We start from the raw sequence: 15728 nt of genomic DNA, 5'->3' as shown, positions 1-15728 counted from the left end.
TGAAACTACTTTTCTTCTGGATGACTTAGGTACCAAGCCTCACTTCCACGCCAGCCTCCTGAGGTGCTTCACTGAACTTGCACTCCAAGTATTCTGTCTTGGTCCTACTCAGCTTGAACCCTTTAGACTCGAGAGTCTGTCTCCAACTCTCCAGCTTAGCGTTAACTCCGCTACGAGTCTCGTCGATCAGGAATATGTCATCCGCAAAAATCATACACCATGGCACCTCACCTTGAATTTGCAGCGTCAATTTATCTATCACCAAGGCAAATAAAACCGGACTAAGAGTTGATCCTTGATGCAACCCCATCACAACTCGGAAGTGCTCTAAGTCTCCTCCTACTGTCCTTACCCTGGTCTTGGCTCCCTCATATATGTCTTTGATCACTCTAATGTACGCCACAGATACATCTTTAGCCTCCAAGCATCTCCATAGGATCTCCCTTGGAACTTTATCGTAAGCCTTTTCTAGATCAATGAATACCATGTGTGAGTCCCTCTTCCTCTTCCTATACTGCCTCACCAGTCTTTTTACAAGATGGATGACTTCTGTAATTGAGAGTCCCGGCGTGAATCCGAACTGGTTCGCTGAAATAGATACGCCTCTCCTCACCCTCAACTCCACCACCCTTTCCCACACTTTCATACTCTGGCTTAACAGCTTGATATCTCTATAGTTGTTGCAACTCTGGATATCGCCCTTGTTCTTGTATAGAGGGATCATTACACTCGACCTCCATTCTTCGGGCATCATTGCCGTGTTAAAGCATTAAACAACCTAGTCAGCCACTCCAAACCTGCCGAGCCTGCAATCTTCCAAAATTTTCAGGAATCTCGCGAGGTCCGATCGCTCTTCCCTTGCGCATCCTACGAACAACACCCTTAACCTCCTCAACCTTAATACTCCTACAATACCCAAAATCGCGACTCCTCCCTGTATGTTCTAAATCTCCCAACACAATGTCCCTGTCCCTTTCTTCATTCAAGAGTTTGTGGAAGTATGACTGCATATGATGTTGTTTATATGAAATGCATATGATGTTGAGAATTCATATTGAATCATGTGAAGGCTAAAGTTTCATAAGCATAGGGTCTGCGTTCACTATTAAGCCTACGCCCGTCCATTCCTTTCAAGCTTATTTTTTCATTGAATCATGAAATACTTATAAGAGGACTATGTTTTATAAGTATGATGCATGTCTTCAAAAATATTTGTCCCACCTTTTGGAGGAAGGTCCATGAGACTTACTGGATACATATGAAACCAACCCCCACTTACCTCATGTCTACAATTTTTGAAATTCCATCTGAAGAAATGGACTGAGCATCGCATCCAACTTCTCCAATTCTAGCAGTGAGCTAAACTTTTTTCAAGTGGTGTCATCTGTTTCTTTCCCATTTGTTTTTCAGATAATTTGCATTGCGTCCATTTTGATGATGTATTTTGGATACTCTTAGGCTCCCAAACTATTCTTGAATCTATTTTATCCTATTGAGCTTTACTTTAGGTCGTAATGACCCATAGATTGGTTTAGTTGTTATGGCTCTTGGGCCTAACTCAACTCCAAAAGCTAGCTCAAGAGGTGAGGATTGCCAAAGCCAAATTAAAGAGACCACTCATGCCTTACAGGGCCGATGCGGGACTCTTGACAGTTGTTATATTGAAATAATTTTTGGGTTATAATGTTTGTGAGACTGTTGGAAATTCCTTCTTTTATTATTGTTGGGTATCATACATGTTTGTTGATATGATGGTGCCACAAAGAGCACATCTATGGCAAACTGATATAGGGGATAAGTATTCACTCGGCATGGAGATGCTGCCGAATGCCCGTCATGTCCCCCTAGTTTGCGTCGTGACATTATCATTTTCGTTTACCTCTGAACTTGCTCTTATATGATTTTTAGAAAATGTATAAGACCACCTAAGTTATGATCTTAATTAATTTTCTCACATTCTACAGTGATGAGTCACAGTTAATCCATGATTTGGTGAAAAGAGTTCTGCATGAATTAAGCAATTCCCCAATGATTGTAGCTCCATTTGTTGTTGGAATTGATTACAGTCTAGAAGAACTAATAAGGCTGTTGGATGTCAAGCGCAACGGCGTCAAAATCTTGGGGTTGCATGGAATAGCAGGAGTTGGTAAAACAACTCTTTCTAAGGCTCTTTACAATAAACTTGCTTGTCATTTTACACACAGGACTTTTATCTTGAATGCTAAGGAAATAGCAACTCAACAAGGCATTGTGTCCCTTCAGAAGAAAATCATACAGGGTCTGTTCCCTAGCAAGCCGTTCTCCTTCTCCCCTAATAATGCACATGACGGAAGAGTAAAATTCAGGCGAATGCTGCAACAAACGCGCATTCTGCTGGTCTTAGATGATGTTGATTATGTAAGTGATGACGTAAACATACTAGAGGCACTAATTGGAGGAAAAAATTGGTTTTTTGAAGGAAGCAGGGTTGTCATTAGTACTAGAAACAGAGAAGTTTTGCTAGAAGACATCGTTAACGAGACGTTTGAGGTGAGAGAATTGGGTGAGACTGACTCACTAAAACTATTCAGTTACCACGCATTTAAAAGACGGGAGCCATCTCCACCTTTTCATAATATATCCAAGAAAATTGTCTCAATCACTGGAAGGCTACCATTGGCTCTTGAAGTTTTTGGTTCTTTTTTGTTCGATAAAAGAAGCGAGGAGGAATGGTTAGATGCTCTAGAAAAGCTAAAGCAAATTCGCTTACCCCGTCTTCAAGATATCTTGAAGATAAGTTACGATGGACTTGATGATGAAGAGAAGTGTATATTTCTGGATGTTGCATGTTTATTTCTTGATCAACTAGATAAGAAAGTAGAAGATGTAATTGATGTGATGAAAGGATGTGGTTTTAGAGCCAGGATTGCATTTGACACATTAACCGCTAGATCATTGATTAAGGTGATTGATGGTGGGGACTTGTGGATGCATGACCAGATAAGAGATATGGGAAGACAAATTGTTAGGCAAGAAGGCCTTTTCAATCCTGGAAATCGCAGCAGGCTCTGGGATGCTGCTGATGTTTTGAGTGTGTTACAAGAAAGGAAGGTACAACTTCCTTACGAATTTAATTTATAAAAAAAAAAATTATATTATCAGTATACTTTGACCTGTCTTGTTTTCCATGTAACTGATCCCACCTTTTGCAATCAATTGCCTGTAATTACATCATGTAACCGAATAGAAATTAAAACTCTTCTGTTATATTCTAGGTTTATTGTCATGTATACTAATACACTTCTGTTGAATCTAGTTCGTGGTCTAATAACATGTAGCCGATTTCGGAGCTAAGAGATTCATGCAAGAAACCCCTTCATTTATTTCAAGATTGTAAGACGAATCACCAGCTCGAAATGGAAAAATCTGTAATTCAAGGCAGGGGTGGGGATAGTCTTTTGGCTACTGTTTCATCCGTAACTTCCGATTTGGAGTGTAGATATATGTGTAAAAATCTACTAAAATCTCAACAAATATTATATCGAAACCCATAATTTTAACAGTACAATGAGTTCAGTGGGGAGAATCTTAAATGCAGGGTCAAAAGCAATACATTTCCACTCCCAGCACTCATGTAAAGGCTTAAACACGGCATCTTGTACTCTTGATTTTCTTTCTTAGTACACTACAAGAACTTCCAGCTGCTTTCTTGTAATTTTGTTTTCTGCTAAACTTATATTATACTACAAAAATTAAGTGTGTTATGAAAATAACAGGGGACACAGCACATCCAAGGGATCATTCTGAATCAGCAGCATAAGTCATCAAAGATCAAAAGCGCGAAAGCAATTACCAGAGAGCAATTTCAACAAGCGCCCAGTCTCAGTTCTGCTTTAGCTTACATTAAAGAGTTATACAAACAACAATTTCAGCATGATGCAAAAGAAACCAATGAGTTGGTATTGAAGACTGAAGTATTTGATCCAATAGTTAATCTGCGGCTGCTCCAATTCGATAATGTGAAACTAGAAGGAAATTTGGGGAAGTTACCTTCTTCACTAAAATGGCTCCAGTGGAAAAGATGCAATCTTTCAAGTTATTATTCTAATGATTATCCAAGTGAACTTGCCATACTTGATCTCTCAGAGAGCCAAATAGAGAGGATTGGAAGCCGGGAATGGACCCGGAGTCGAAAAAAGGTATGCTTTACTTGTCATGCTGATGAAACTAACTAAACCATACTATTTGCTTTTTTCAATTCTTAAGCTTTTACATTTTTCACATATATAATTAATGTCAAGAACTTGCTGATGGAGGGTGATAATCTGGCAAAGAAGTAGTTAAAATATGTCTTGTCAGCTATGATAATTTATTATTATAAAAAACGAAGTAGCATTGGATTACAAATCCCAAAGGGAAATCATAATCACAGAACTTTAGTTGTATACAATTTGGATACCTGAATTGCATCCTCTATTTGATGAAAGTCCTGATATGGTCTCATTTCTTTCAATCTCAAATATATATTCTTTAACCCTGTTTTTCTAAACTGTGCAGGCGGCCAACAAATTGAAAGTTATGAATCTCTCTGATTGTCATAAAATAACAGCTATTCCTGATTTATCCATGCATAAAGCACTGGAAAAGTTGATAGCTGAGCGCTGCAGTGCATTGCAAAGGATTCACAGAGCAATTGGGAATATGAAAACTTTATGTCATTTAAATCTAAGAGATTGCCGCAACCTTGTTGAATTTCCAAGTGAGGTCTCCGGGCTGAAAAATCTTGAAAAGCTGATACTCTCGGGTTGCTCGAGATTGAAACAGCTGCCTGAAGATATAGGCAAGATGAAATCTTTGCAAGAGCTTCTATTAGATGGGACTGCTATAGAGAAGTTGCCTCAAAGTATATTTCGCTTAACAAAACTTGAAAGGTTAAGCTTAAACAACTGCCACTCATTCAAACGACTTCCCCGGTTATTAGGAAATTTAAGTGCTTTGAAGGAACTTTCTCTTAATGGTTCTGCTGTGGAAGAAGTACCGGATTCTATTGAGCATTTGCAGAACCTTCATACACTAAGCTTAATATGGTGTGGATCACTTGCTGCTATTCCCAATTCTCTTGGAAACGTCAAATCTTTAGCAAATCTCTGGCTTTATGGCAGTGCGATAGAAATTATGCCAGATTCTATTGGTTCTCTATATTATCTTAGGTCCTTATCGCTTGGAAAGTGTCAATATTTGACTGCGTTGCCTGTTTCAATTAAAGGATTGTCTTCTTTGGTTGAGCTTCAAATAGATAACGTGCCAATCCGTAGTCTTCCAGATCATGTTGGAGCCCTTCATTCACTGAAGACTCTTGAAATAAGGAACTGCGCGCGCCTTGGCTCGCTTCCTCACTCCATTGGAGAATTGTTAGCTCTTAGAACAATGACTATTACTAGAAATGATGCTATCATGGAGCTGCCAGAATCAGTTGGGAAGTTGCAGAATCTTGTCATATTGAGATTGACCAAATGTAAGCGACTGTGCAAACTGCCATCTTCTGTTGGAGAACTGAAGAACTTAGTACACTTGCTAATGGAGGAGACTGCAGTAACAGTATTACCTGAATCTTTTGGGATGCTATCGAGCTTAATGATTCTTAGGATGGGAAAGAAGCCTTTCTGCCAGGTAGACAGTGGTGGAAATTAGTATAAATATTATAAAGCAATCTTTATTCCTGGCCCGGCGGCCGAAATTAAATTCGGGCACTAGCCAATATATACAACACACACTGATTATGTATGTTATATGTATGTTTAGATGTGTTATATGTGTATTTGTATATGCGATATGTATATTTATACTTAATATACACAAGCTATACATTTGCCTGGTTATAATCTTTTTGAACGGTCCAAAAATGTAATTATCCCAGTATTTATTGTTATATCTTGAGCCCACATTTTCAAAAAACTCAGAACCTTGAACTTATAAATTATTTTGGATACACCTCTGCAGGTACTACAAAGTACTGAAATCACAGGGTCAGCTACCTATGCAGAAACGGGAACAGCACCTATTGTGCTTCCTGCATCTTTCTCAGAGCTATCCTTGTTAAAAGAACTTGATGCACATGCGTGGAGAATAGTTGGGAAAATACCTGATGATTTTGAGAAACTATCAAATTTGGAGATCATCAATCTTGGTCACAATGATTTTTCCCATCTGCCATCTAGTCTGAAAGGACTACATTTCTTGAAAAAGCTTCTTATTCCCCATTGCAAACAGCTGAAAGCTCTTCCTCCTCTTCCCTCAAGTTTGCTCGAGATAGACGCTGCAAACTGTGGATCACTAGAAAGTATACATGAAATATCAGAGTTAAAGTTCTTGCGCGAGCTAAACCTTGCGAATTGCATGAGTTTGGTAGACATCCAAGGTGTTGAATGCTTGAAATCCTTAAAGATGCTACATATGGCTGGATGCAATGTCTCTTGTGCCTCTATTGTTGGAAGCAAACTTGATAAGGTACTGCTTTCTTCGATTTAAGTGTGTTTGTTGGAAAAATGTTTTCTGGTGTTTGATTGATAAGTGGAAAATCTTTTTCCAGCAAAAAATATGTATAAAAAATTAATAATAATATATGAGCAAATCGGTAAGTGTTTGATGAAATACTTGAGTATTTAAAAGATTGATAATAATTTCTAAATGTTGGTTAATATAGTGATATGAAGTTAAGATTTGAGATAATTAAGAAGGAAAATGACTGTTCGCCCAAAAGTTGCGGAAAGTCATTATTTCTCGTCTATTGAGGAATATTTTCTGGCAAACAAATACCAAAAAATGATATATTCCGCGAAAACATTTTCCGCATTTTTTTTCCTTCATACCAAACACACCGTTTCGTTCATCAATTTCTTGGCAAAAGGTTACCTGTTAGACTAATGAAAAGGTTTTCACACCCAGGTTGCTGTGAAGAACTTGGATAATTTTAGTATTCCAGGCACTGAAATCCCTAGTTGGTTTACTCCAAGCGAGGTGCATTTCTCAAGGCACGAAAACAATGAAATCAAAGCAGTGATTATTGCCATAGTTGTTTCTGTGGACTGTGCTGAACCAGATAATTTGAGGGATGAATTGCCCGTAATACCTAATATCTTTGCAAAAATCGTTAGAGCAAATAGACCAGTATATACTACTGGCATGTACTTAAAAGGAGTCCCTACTACGCCCGAGGATCAAGTTTATTTATGCAGGTATCAAGATTATCATCCATTAGCGTCTATACTCGAAGATGGCGATATAATACAGGTTGGCTTGGGCAACTTACCCATTACAGGGATTGAACTGAAGAAATGTGGGATACATTTAGTTTATGAATGTGATGATGATTATGAAGGTAATGAAGAATCATTGGATGAAAGCCAACAATCTGTATCAGAAAGGTTAACACGGTTTTATGGGGCCTCTGACAGACAGAGCAATATCTTCAGCTCGGACTCAGCCCAAGAAGATGGGGAAGGGGAAAGAACACAGAGCTTTTTTAGCTTTGTCAAGGAGATTTTCTGTGCTTTAAAGTACCTTCTCTTTAGGAGGTTTTCAACCCATGAGCGTGGATTCTTCATTTAACTTGACATCTCGTGTTAAATGTGTATTTTGTGTGATTGTTTATGCAGTGAATAATAATGCTTAGATTGTTATGCAGTGAATAGTAATCTAGGTTTGCTGAGAGAGCTCTCTTTTAACCAATCTGCTGTAAAGAAAATGCCTGATTCCATTGAAAATCTGAAAATCCTGTGGAATTAAGATTGAGAATGTGCAGGGGGTTCATCTCACTTCCTGATTTCCTTGGCAATCTTAAATCTTAATAGGTCATTATCTTGATCAAAGCTCCACAGAAGAATTGTCACATTCTGTTGGTTTAGTATCTCATTTAAAATTCTTCACGGTCAGCAGTTGCTAGTCCTTGAGCGATACGTTAATCTCAATGTCCATTTCTTTAACATTTATGTTAAAAAGGAAGAAATTATGTTTGACTACATCGCGCATATGGAGTACATCAAATACTGAGTTGCGAGACGCGATAGGCTTATCAGGAAGAGTTTGGAAGTTGAATCTGAACAATTGTTTGAAACTTCATTCAGAGCCTCAAGAGTTTGTCTTACCTTTATATGGCTGAAACCGCTCTCTCTGAACTCCCAAACCGCAGAAATGCTCAAGTTTCTCCTTATACTTAGGTATGGTATGATAACGTTCAAATACACTCCTCAAAGAGAAAGTGTACACGGTCGTATGCAATATATATACCCAACTATGAGTCGGGGTCGATCCCACAGGGAACAATATGCTAGACGATTAAGAAAGTAGGAACTTTCACCAACTACGCTAAAGCCAAACGATGGATAATTTTTTGGGTTTTTGAGAGAATTATAACTAATACGGAAATGTAAACTAACCTAGAAAGCGAGTAAAATGATCAATGGCCACAAGCATGGATAATAGGAGATTACACTCAAGTAACGATCCAACGTATTTTACGATTTTACAACTAAGAGCGGGTTTGTGTTGATAGATAATGATATCTAAAATCTCAGTTGAAAGTCTTCCAACCAAATCAATGAATTTCACTCTAAGCTTTTCCAAGCCTTAGAGTGTGATATTAGGCACAATCAATTTAACCTCAAGTAACTATCCTCTTCCGAGCTCAAGTTATTAGATGAGTTTAATGACCCAAATTCTTGTTAATTAATGTTTCCCAACCTAGATTTCCTCTTCCGAGCTCAATCTAAGTAAATGGGTGAGTCCTAGGGTTAGCTAATCCCTTTGGAAACATTCAAGAACGAGATTAATTAAACCAACAAAGACCCACTTGAATAGCAATAAGAATCATTCAATACATAAGCATAACAAGAGTTTCAAACCAAACTTTAATCAAGAATATTTTCATAAACAAGATTCAAGTAATGGAAATAAATACTACACACTTAGATATACAATACAAAGCAAGGAATTGAAGAAATGAATTAAAGGTTTAAGAAATACTCAACCAAATCTTCAAATCTTCAACCCCAAAGTGTGGTATAGAAACCTAGTTCTCCAAAACTTGTAAAAAAACTGCCAAAGATATGTATTACAAACCCTAAAAGAGTATTTATATTATTCCAAAAACTGGGAACAACATCTGGACCATAATACCCTCTTGCACAACATGCTGCACAACATGTTATTCGCATGTTCAACATGCTAATCGCATGTTGTGCCAAAACCGTAGCATCTGGTGACAATTTCTCTGTCACCACATGCTGCACAACATGCTGCTTGCATGTTGCACATGCTGCGCCATGTGCTACTCGCACATGGTGCCACTTTCTCTGGCAGCAGATGCTGCACCACATGCTGCTAGCATGTTCAACGTGCTGCACCACATGCTGCTAGCATGTTCAACATGCTGCACCACATGCTATTAGCATGTGGTGCCAGAAACGTTGATTTGTTCTATTTTTACTCTATTTTGGTCCGTTTTGCTCCGTTATGCTCTCCGAGAATCTTTTCCTACAAAACAACATAAAAACACAAAAAGTAACAACAAAAGTGCTTAAAGAATCACAAAAACTTAAGGAATTAGCATCGAATATCGCGTAATTTCACGACTCATCATGGTACGGTTAAATGTTGCAAACTGCTCCGCAATGGAAAGTATAACTAGTATATCAAATTTGAAATACTTGGAAGAACTCCAATTCAGTAATTGCAAGAAGATATAAAGATATTCATCCTGGCCTTGAAAGCTTGAAATCTTTGGTAAGTTTGTATACAGTCGGTTGCATCGCGTGCTTGCCTTCTATAAAAATGAGGATGACTTTGATGATAATGATGAGGATCTGTTTGATGAATCTCAGTAGTCTGTGTCAAAGAAACTTGCTAACTTCTTTCATTCGTTATGACATGATAAAAGAAATGGACCATGGGTCTAACTCAATCGCGAAAGCTAGTTCATGAAGTGAGGATTGTCCAAAATTATGTAAGCAGACCAAGTCCCCAAAGTTGGAAAATTCTATATACTCCACACAAGATCGCAAGTAAATTATTAGACAATCGACAGAAATCTAGAAGAATAGTAAAGACACTTACATTTCGTCTATTGTAAGAATCGATAGAAGGAAGACAGGATCTTCTAAGCCTTGTTACTTTCTTTATGACACTTCTCTTAATGGGACAGAAAGGAAAAGAATTGGTAACAGACTTAGGAACCACAACCAATATATAATAGCGAGACACCTCTTCGAAAGAAACATAACTCTTCAGATGTAATATTTCAGAAGAGGTGTAACTCTTCAGTTATAAACCCATTAATTATAACTGAAGAGAATAACTAGTTCATACCTTATAACATAAGATTTATATATAGCCCATAAAAATAACACTTTATTAGATAAGAAAAATGGCGTCTTTAATTGATAGCATATCTATGTATAATTATATTAAATATGTGAGTCCCCTAAATAGATAATTTTTAACAATCTCCCACTTGAACCACATATATTTCTGAAAAATTGTACATATCCAAAAAGTTTATAGTGCGCACAATTTGGTATCTCTAAGCAATCTGGTCCATTAATCGTACTAATATATGATCAAAGCGGTTTTTGTGATAGATATTTGTCACTAAACCCATCAGTGATCACAATATCAGCAAAATCAATTACATATATCAAGTATGGATGCGTAGCATGGAAATTACATGTAAAATTGATCTTAGTTATGCTTATTTCCAACTGATCTTAAATAGTCCATAAACCACTTTCTTACACTTTATGCAAAACCACAGTAGAAAGTCCATAACTTTATTTTCAGAGTTCTCAATTAACGCATGAACATAAAATTCTCAAAACTTTAATTTGTACAAAAAATATTCTTAAAAACGTCAAAAGCATAGATAAAACAACAAACTCCCACTGAAGTGGCTCATCCTAGAGTCCAACGACATCTATATAAGCTACAAGCTCATATAAAAAAAAATAACTTTAGGATGCAACCTTTCATGAGCGGATCCGCCATAATGGAGCTTGTACTAATATGCTCTATTGACACAAGAAGACTCTGAACTCTTTTCTTCACACTAGTCACACCCCTTTTTTGCGCCGCCGCGCTATAAACGCGTAGGTTTTTATTATTAAAGGGTTTTTCCATTTTTGAAGTGACGGTTTTGAAAAGAGATTATTTTATTTACAGAGTCGCCACTTGGAATTGAGTTTTGGTGTTCCAAGCCACCTTATGAATCCCTAATCAAAAGGAAATGACTCTTTTATTATGGTCAGCGAAAACAGAAGACCGGGTAAGGAATTCTGTTGACCGGGGAGAAGGTGTTAGGCATTCCCCGAGTCTCGTGGTTCTAGTACGGTCGCTTTATCGACTTATACTTAGCTTAAATTAATCTTTGGATATATTATGTATCCGAGCCTTGATTTGCTCGTACTTTTGTTGTTGAACATTTATTAGTCTTAAACCGGATGCGTAACCGCATTCCGAATCTTTTAAGCGTCCTCAAAGTAAGATGCATAACTGCATTCTTATTCGAAACAAAATTAATTATTAAAACGAGTTCGGTCAAGGTGCGTAACCTCATCCTTGAGTTATATACGAAAACATCTCGAAATAAGATGCGTAGCCGCATTCTTAATCGAAACAAACGTCTTGAAACGTGCCTAAAGCTCATCTAGCGTTAAAAGGCAATTATTTGTCTCTAAAATCCGAGACTTATTATTATTTTAGTCATTTTTTTTTCACTCTTTGACAACGGATTTTGAATAAATTCGCAACTCATCTCGCTCCCTTCGCACTAGTATTTACTTAGTTAGGCCTTGAAAATTAATCTAGGCCCAATCTATTTATCGGAACAATTCAAGCAATTCTCGTATGGCTCAATATCGTATGGTCAGCTACCAAAAACAAAAGCTCAAAAGAAACATTACTGCAAAACTAGATCTATGCTAACTTTATTATAAAGGTCCAAACTTTATATCAAAATAAGTACTTACTATTCTCTTGAAAATATGCCTAAAATAACCAACTTAAACTCTACTAGAGATGGTCACTAAAGCAATTCAATTCAGCATGCTAAAATGTAAAATCCACCCCAACCCATTAGTTTCCTCAACAAAACCAACTTTAGACCAATTTACGCAAAAATTCTTTGATATTAATTGTTTTCTCATAATTTGAGTGCATTAACTTAAACATGACAAGATAACTATCAACATGCAGCTAGTCATTTTCAATTGTAAAATACATGTTAAACAGTACTCACACTAAGATGAATGGAAACAATAAATACGAACAAACATCATTATCAGAACGAAATAGGGAATTCAATGAGAGAACCTCGAACAGAGCTGAAATATTCTTGTGAAATTGGACTAACAATAAACCATTCTGAATACAGCAAAGTCAAAGCTCGAAAAATGGACAGTGACAAGAATCTCAGACCAGAACAAAAATGGGCCTAGCCTCGGACCTCGACAAACCTCACTCGAACCCGACCGAACAACGGGAAAGACGATGGTTTTTAAAGCTGGAATTTATGGTGTTTTAATGGTCTGTTTCAGGTGTTTCACGGTGGTGTAAAGATGAGTTTCATGGTGTCTATGATGGTGGTTTTGGAAGGTTTTAATAGTGGACAAAAAATGGAGAAAAGGAGCAGTGAAAGTGACGTTCACATGGCTGTTTTAGGCTGATTTTTTGTTGAAGTTTAAAGAGTAAGCTTATGGGTCTTTTATGTGATTAAAAATGGGTGAGTTTAATGGTGTTTTGGTATGGAGAATAAATGAAGAAGATGATGATATAACGAAGAAGATGATGGGATTTTTTCTTTTCTCTCCCCTGTCCGTTACTCTCTCTTTCTCTCTTTCTATAATATGTTCCCCTCTATCTATTCATCTATCAACCATTCTATATCTGTCCCTCTATCTATTTCCTTTTCCCTTTTTATCTAATATCTGTGGCCCCACCCTCAACAATATATTCCCTCAATTCACGTGAACCCCTTCCATTTTTATGTAAGTATTGTTATCAAACTTTGTCATTTTATGGTGTGGTGAGGTGGTACAATTTTATTTGCTCATTTTTTTTTAATATAAAAATAAAAAAAACAAAAAAAAAATTAATAACTATTTTTAGATAACTGGAAAAAAAATACTCTTAAAATAAATAACTGGCTAAGCCAAATTAAAAGCTATAAAGCATATTTTTGTAATTTTTCTTTCTTTAAAACACAAAATTTATACTCTGAAAATAGCGAATATTTTTTGTCCTTTTTTTTCATTTTCACAAACAAACCTACTAAAAATGAAATAGAATAAAACTAACACGTCAAAATTAAAATTAAAAGAAATATTTAAAACTATAAGATGAAACACACGGGGAGGGTCAAAATTACGTGTCTACACACACAATTAGAAATTTAATGTGTCTATTCTTTAGTTTCGACGAACTTTGGATCTACACATTCCAAACACATATATATCCACAACGGGCTCATCTCAAGATACCTAACACAACATTATTATTTAGTCTTTGGACATAAATAATAATTTGTAAGTGGTACTCTTATACATAATTCATAAATATTGACTACCAAAACGGCCTAGTAACATGTCTTTCTTTGGACCGACACATTCCCTGCATGATATTACTAAATGTACCACATATTCATGCTATCCATAATCTGGCCAAAATAATCTTTCTTTGGGATAATTATTTCGCATAGACAAAACATGCTTAATGATCAAAATAAATAAATTTTATCTAATAGAGGTTACTTTGGCAACATATTAGACTACTCTATTCCATTTTAAACAAGAAGCACACATGGTATAAATCCATTCCCAGTGCAGATAACTATTTATTTTATGGGTAGCGGAAAAAAAAAAGACATCCCCAAAATGCAACTGGGAAAATGCAGATCAATATCGCTTTATGCAAGACTGCTTTAGAAAATTCAAAAAACACAACAAAAATCTACATAAAGTTCTGCAATATAATGCTTGATAAAAAATTCAAAGTTACTTTTATGATAAAGATAAATGAATTTGACACTAGTAAATTTCAACATCACCTTTGGGCAGAAGTTGGCAAACTGCATGAAACTTACTAACTACAGAACTGAAACAAATAGAATTCCTTCGAACTTTACCGTACCTTTGGGCGACCGGAAAAGTTATGTTCTTAATATTTAAATGTCTCATTCTACCCTAATCAGTTCCCCATATGAACAGTACCTTTGGGCGACCGGCTAATTACCTAATGAATTGATTGCAATATTAATGTCATATCTTTATAAGGTTGACACATTTTGTCTATCAAATTTAAGATGCTTTGACCACTCTCAAATTTGTAGATATGCAACATTAATGTTATTGTTTAATGTCATACTCCATATGAAATTTTCAAAATCTAATACCTTAAAATTTTAGGATGCGTTAGCAATCCTAAAATCTTAGATTTCAAGAAAATTTCATTACTTTAGTCCTTTAATTCAATGTCATTTCAAGTGAAATTCATCACAATCCATTACCTCGTTGGGAAATACCTAAACCTTAGATTTAATGAAAAATCTCTTGATATTGACACATCAAGTTTTAATGTCATATTCCTTATTAAATCTTCCGAACTTAGTAATTTATGGTCTTAGAGTGCTTTGACAACTTCTGAAACCTCAGTACATCTAGAAAAGTTTATGAATTATGGACAGATTCTCAATAATCATAATGATGTATCAAGAACAAAATGAAGAATGTATAACAATTTAATACATAATATAACATGGGGCATGGACCTAGGGTTATCATGAACATGGTTAAAAACCCTAGTTTTCGTAAAGCTTCTTACTTTACGGAATAAGAAGCGTGGGGAAGAACAAAGATGTTCCCACACGTATATAGAAAATCTACATACCTAAATCACTCCAGAAACTTGAGAAAAGTGTGAATCTTTCAAGAAGAATTCCAAAATCTTGAATCTTGAACCTTGAGATGAGTTTTCTTGAAAACCTTAGGTTGTTACCATAGGAGATTTTGCTTAGAATTCATGTAAAATCATTAAAATTCACTTGGGAATACATGGGAGGGAGTTGCCTTGATGTATGAGGATGAGGAGAAGAGAGAATAGTTGTTCCAGGGCTCGGGAATGTGAATAATGAAGTGAAAAAGCCTTAAAACGAAGTTTTAAGTTGCTATCGGACCTGTTTACGCTCACTTTTACGGTTCGTAAAAGATTTATTGTTCGTAAATCCTACCGTAAATCAATTACAGTGATCTGGGTTTTCTGGACAATTTTTATAGACCAAATTTATGGCTCGTAAATAATTTACAGCCCGTAAATTCTACCGTAAGTCGGCAGAACACTGTTTAGTAAAATGGGCATAACCTTTTGTACAAATGTTCATTTGGCCTCAATAATATACCGTTGGAAAGGTATTTCACAAGATTTACAATTTAAAGAGGAATTTTTCAATCATAACTAACGCAAATGCTCGAAAACTGGCAATGAATGAAGACTGTCTCAGATTTAGACGGATTTAGAAGGCCTTAAGAACTTCACTTCTTGGTTTGACATCAAAACTATTATCCAGCGCCTGAAATCATCCCGATAGGATTCATATAACTAAAATGTCATTATAATACCAATATTAACCATTAGGACCTAACTCAAACTTATGGGATGTTACCGATATGGTTTAATATGAGAGTACGAGGTGTTACAGAAATGTTGAC

General features: G+C 36.2%; 1 protein-coding gene and 1 long non-coding RNA gene across 2 annotated transcripts in view; one reads left to right on the top strand and one right to left on the bottom strand.

Moving 5' to 3' along the window:
* LOC132641454 (disease resistance protein RUN1-like) overlaps window positions 1–7689 on the top strand; it is a 12741-nt gene extending 5052 nt beyond the window's left edge. Inside the window, exons 2-6 of the mRNA XM_060358457.1 lie at window positions 1965–3090; window positions 3756–4178; window positions 4537–5649; window positions 5980–6486; window positions 6925–7689. Coding sequence (XP_060214440.1) covers window positions 1965–3090; window positions 3756–4178; window positions 4537–5649; window positions 5980–6486; window positions 6925–7587 — 3832 coding nt within the window. The 3' untranslated portion in view covers window positions 7588–7689. The remainder of the gene's footprint in view (window positions 1–1964; window positions 3091–3755; window positions 4179–4536; window positions 5650–5979; window positions 6487–6924) is intronic.
* Window positions 7690–8884: 1195 nt separating this feature from the next.
* Window positions 8885–12897, bottom strand: LOC132641455 (uncharacterized). The gene is made up of 2 exons (XR_009582859.1): window positions 12340–12897; window positions 8885–9510 (listed from the first exon to the last, which is right to left on the bottom strand). It is a non-coding gene; the product is annotated as an uncharacterized LOC132641455 (long non-coding RNA).
* Between the last annotated feature and the right edge of the window lie 2831 nt (window positions 12898–15728).

Source organism: Lycium barbarum, chromosome 5 (genome assembly GCF_019175385.1).
Source record: "Lycium barbarum isolate Lr01 chromosome 5, ASM1917538v2, whole genome shotgun sequence".
NCBI lineage: Eukaryota > Viridiplantae > Streptophyta > Magnoliopsida > Solanales > Solanaceae > Lycium > Lycium barbarum.
The sequence above is the reverse complement of the archived record's forward strand: the minus strand, read 5'-3'. Positions and strand labels throughout refer to the sequence as shown.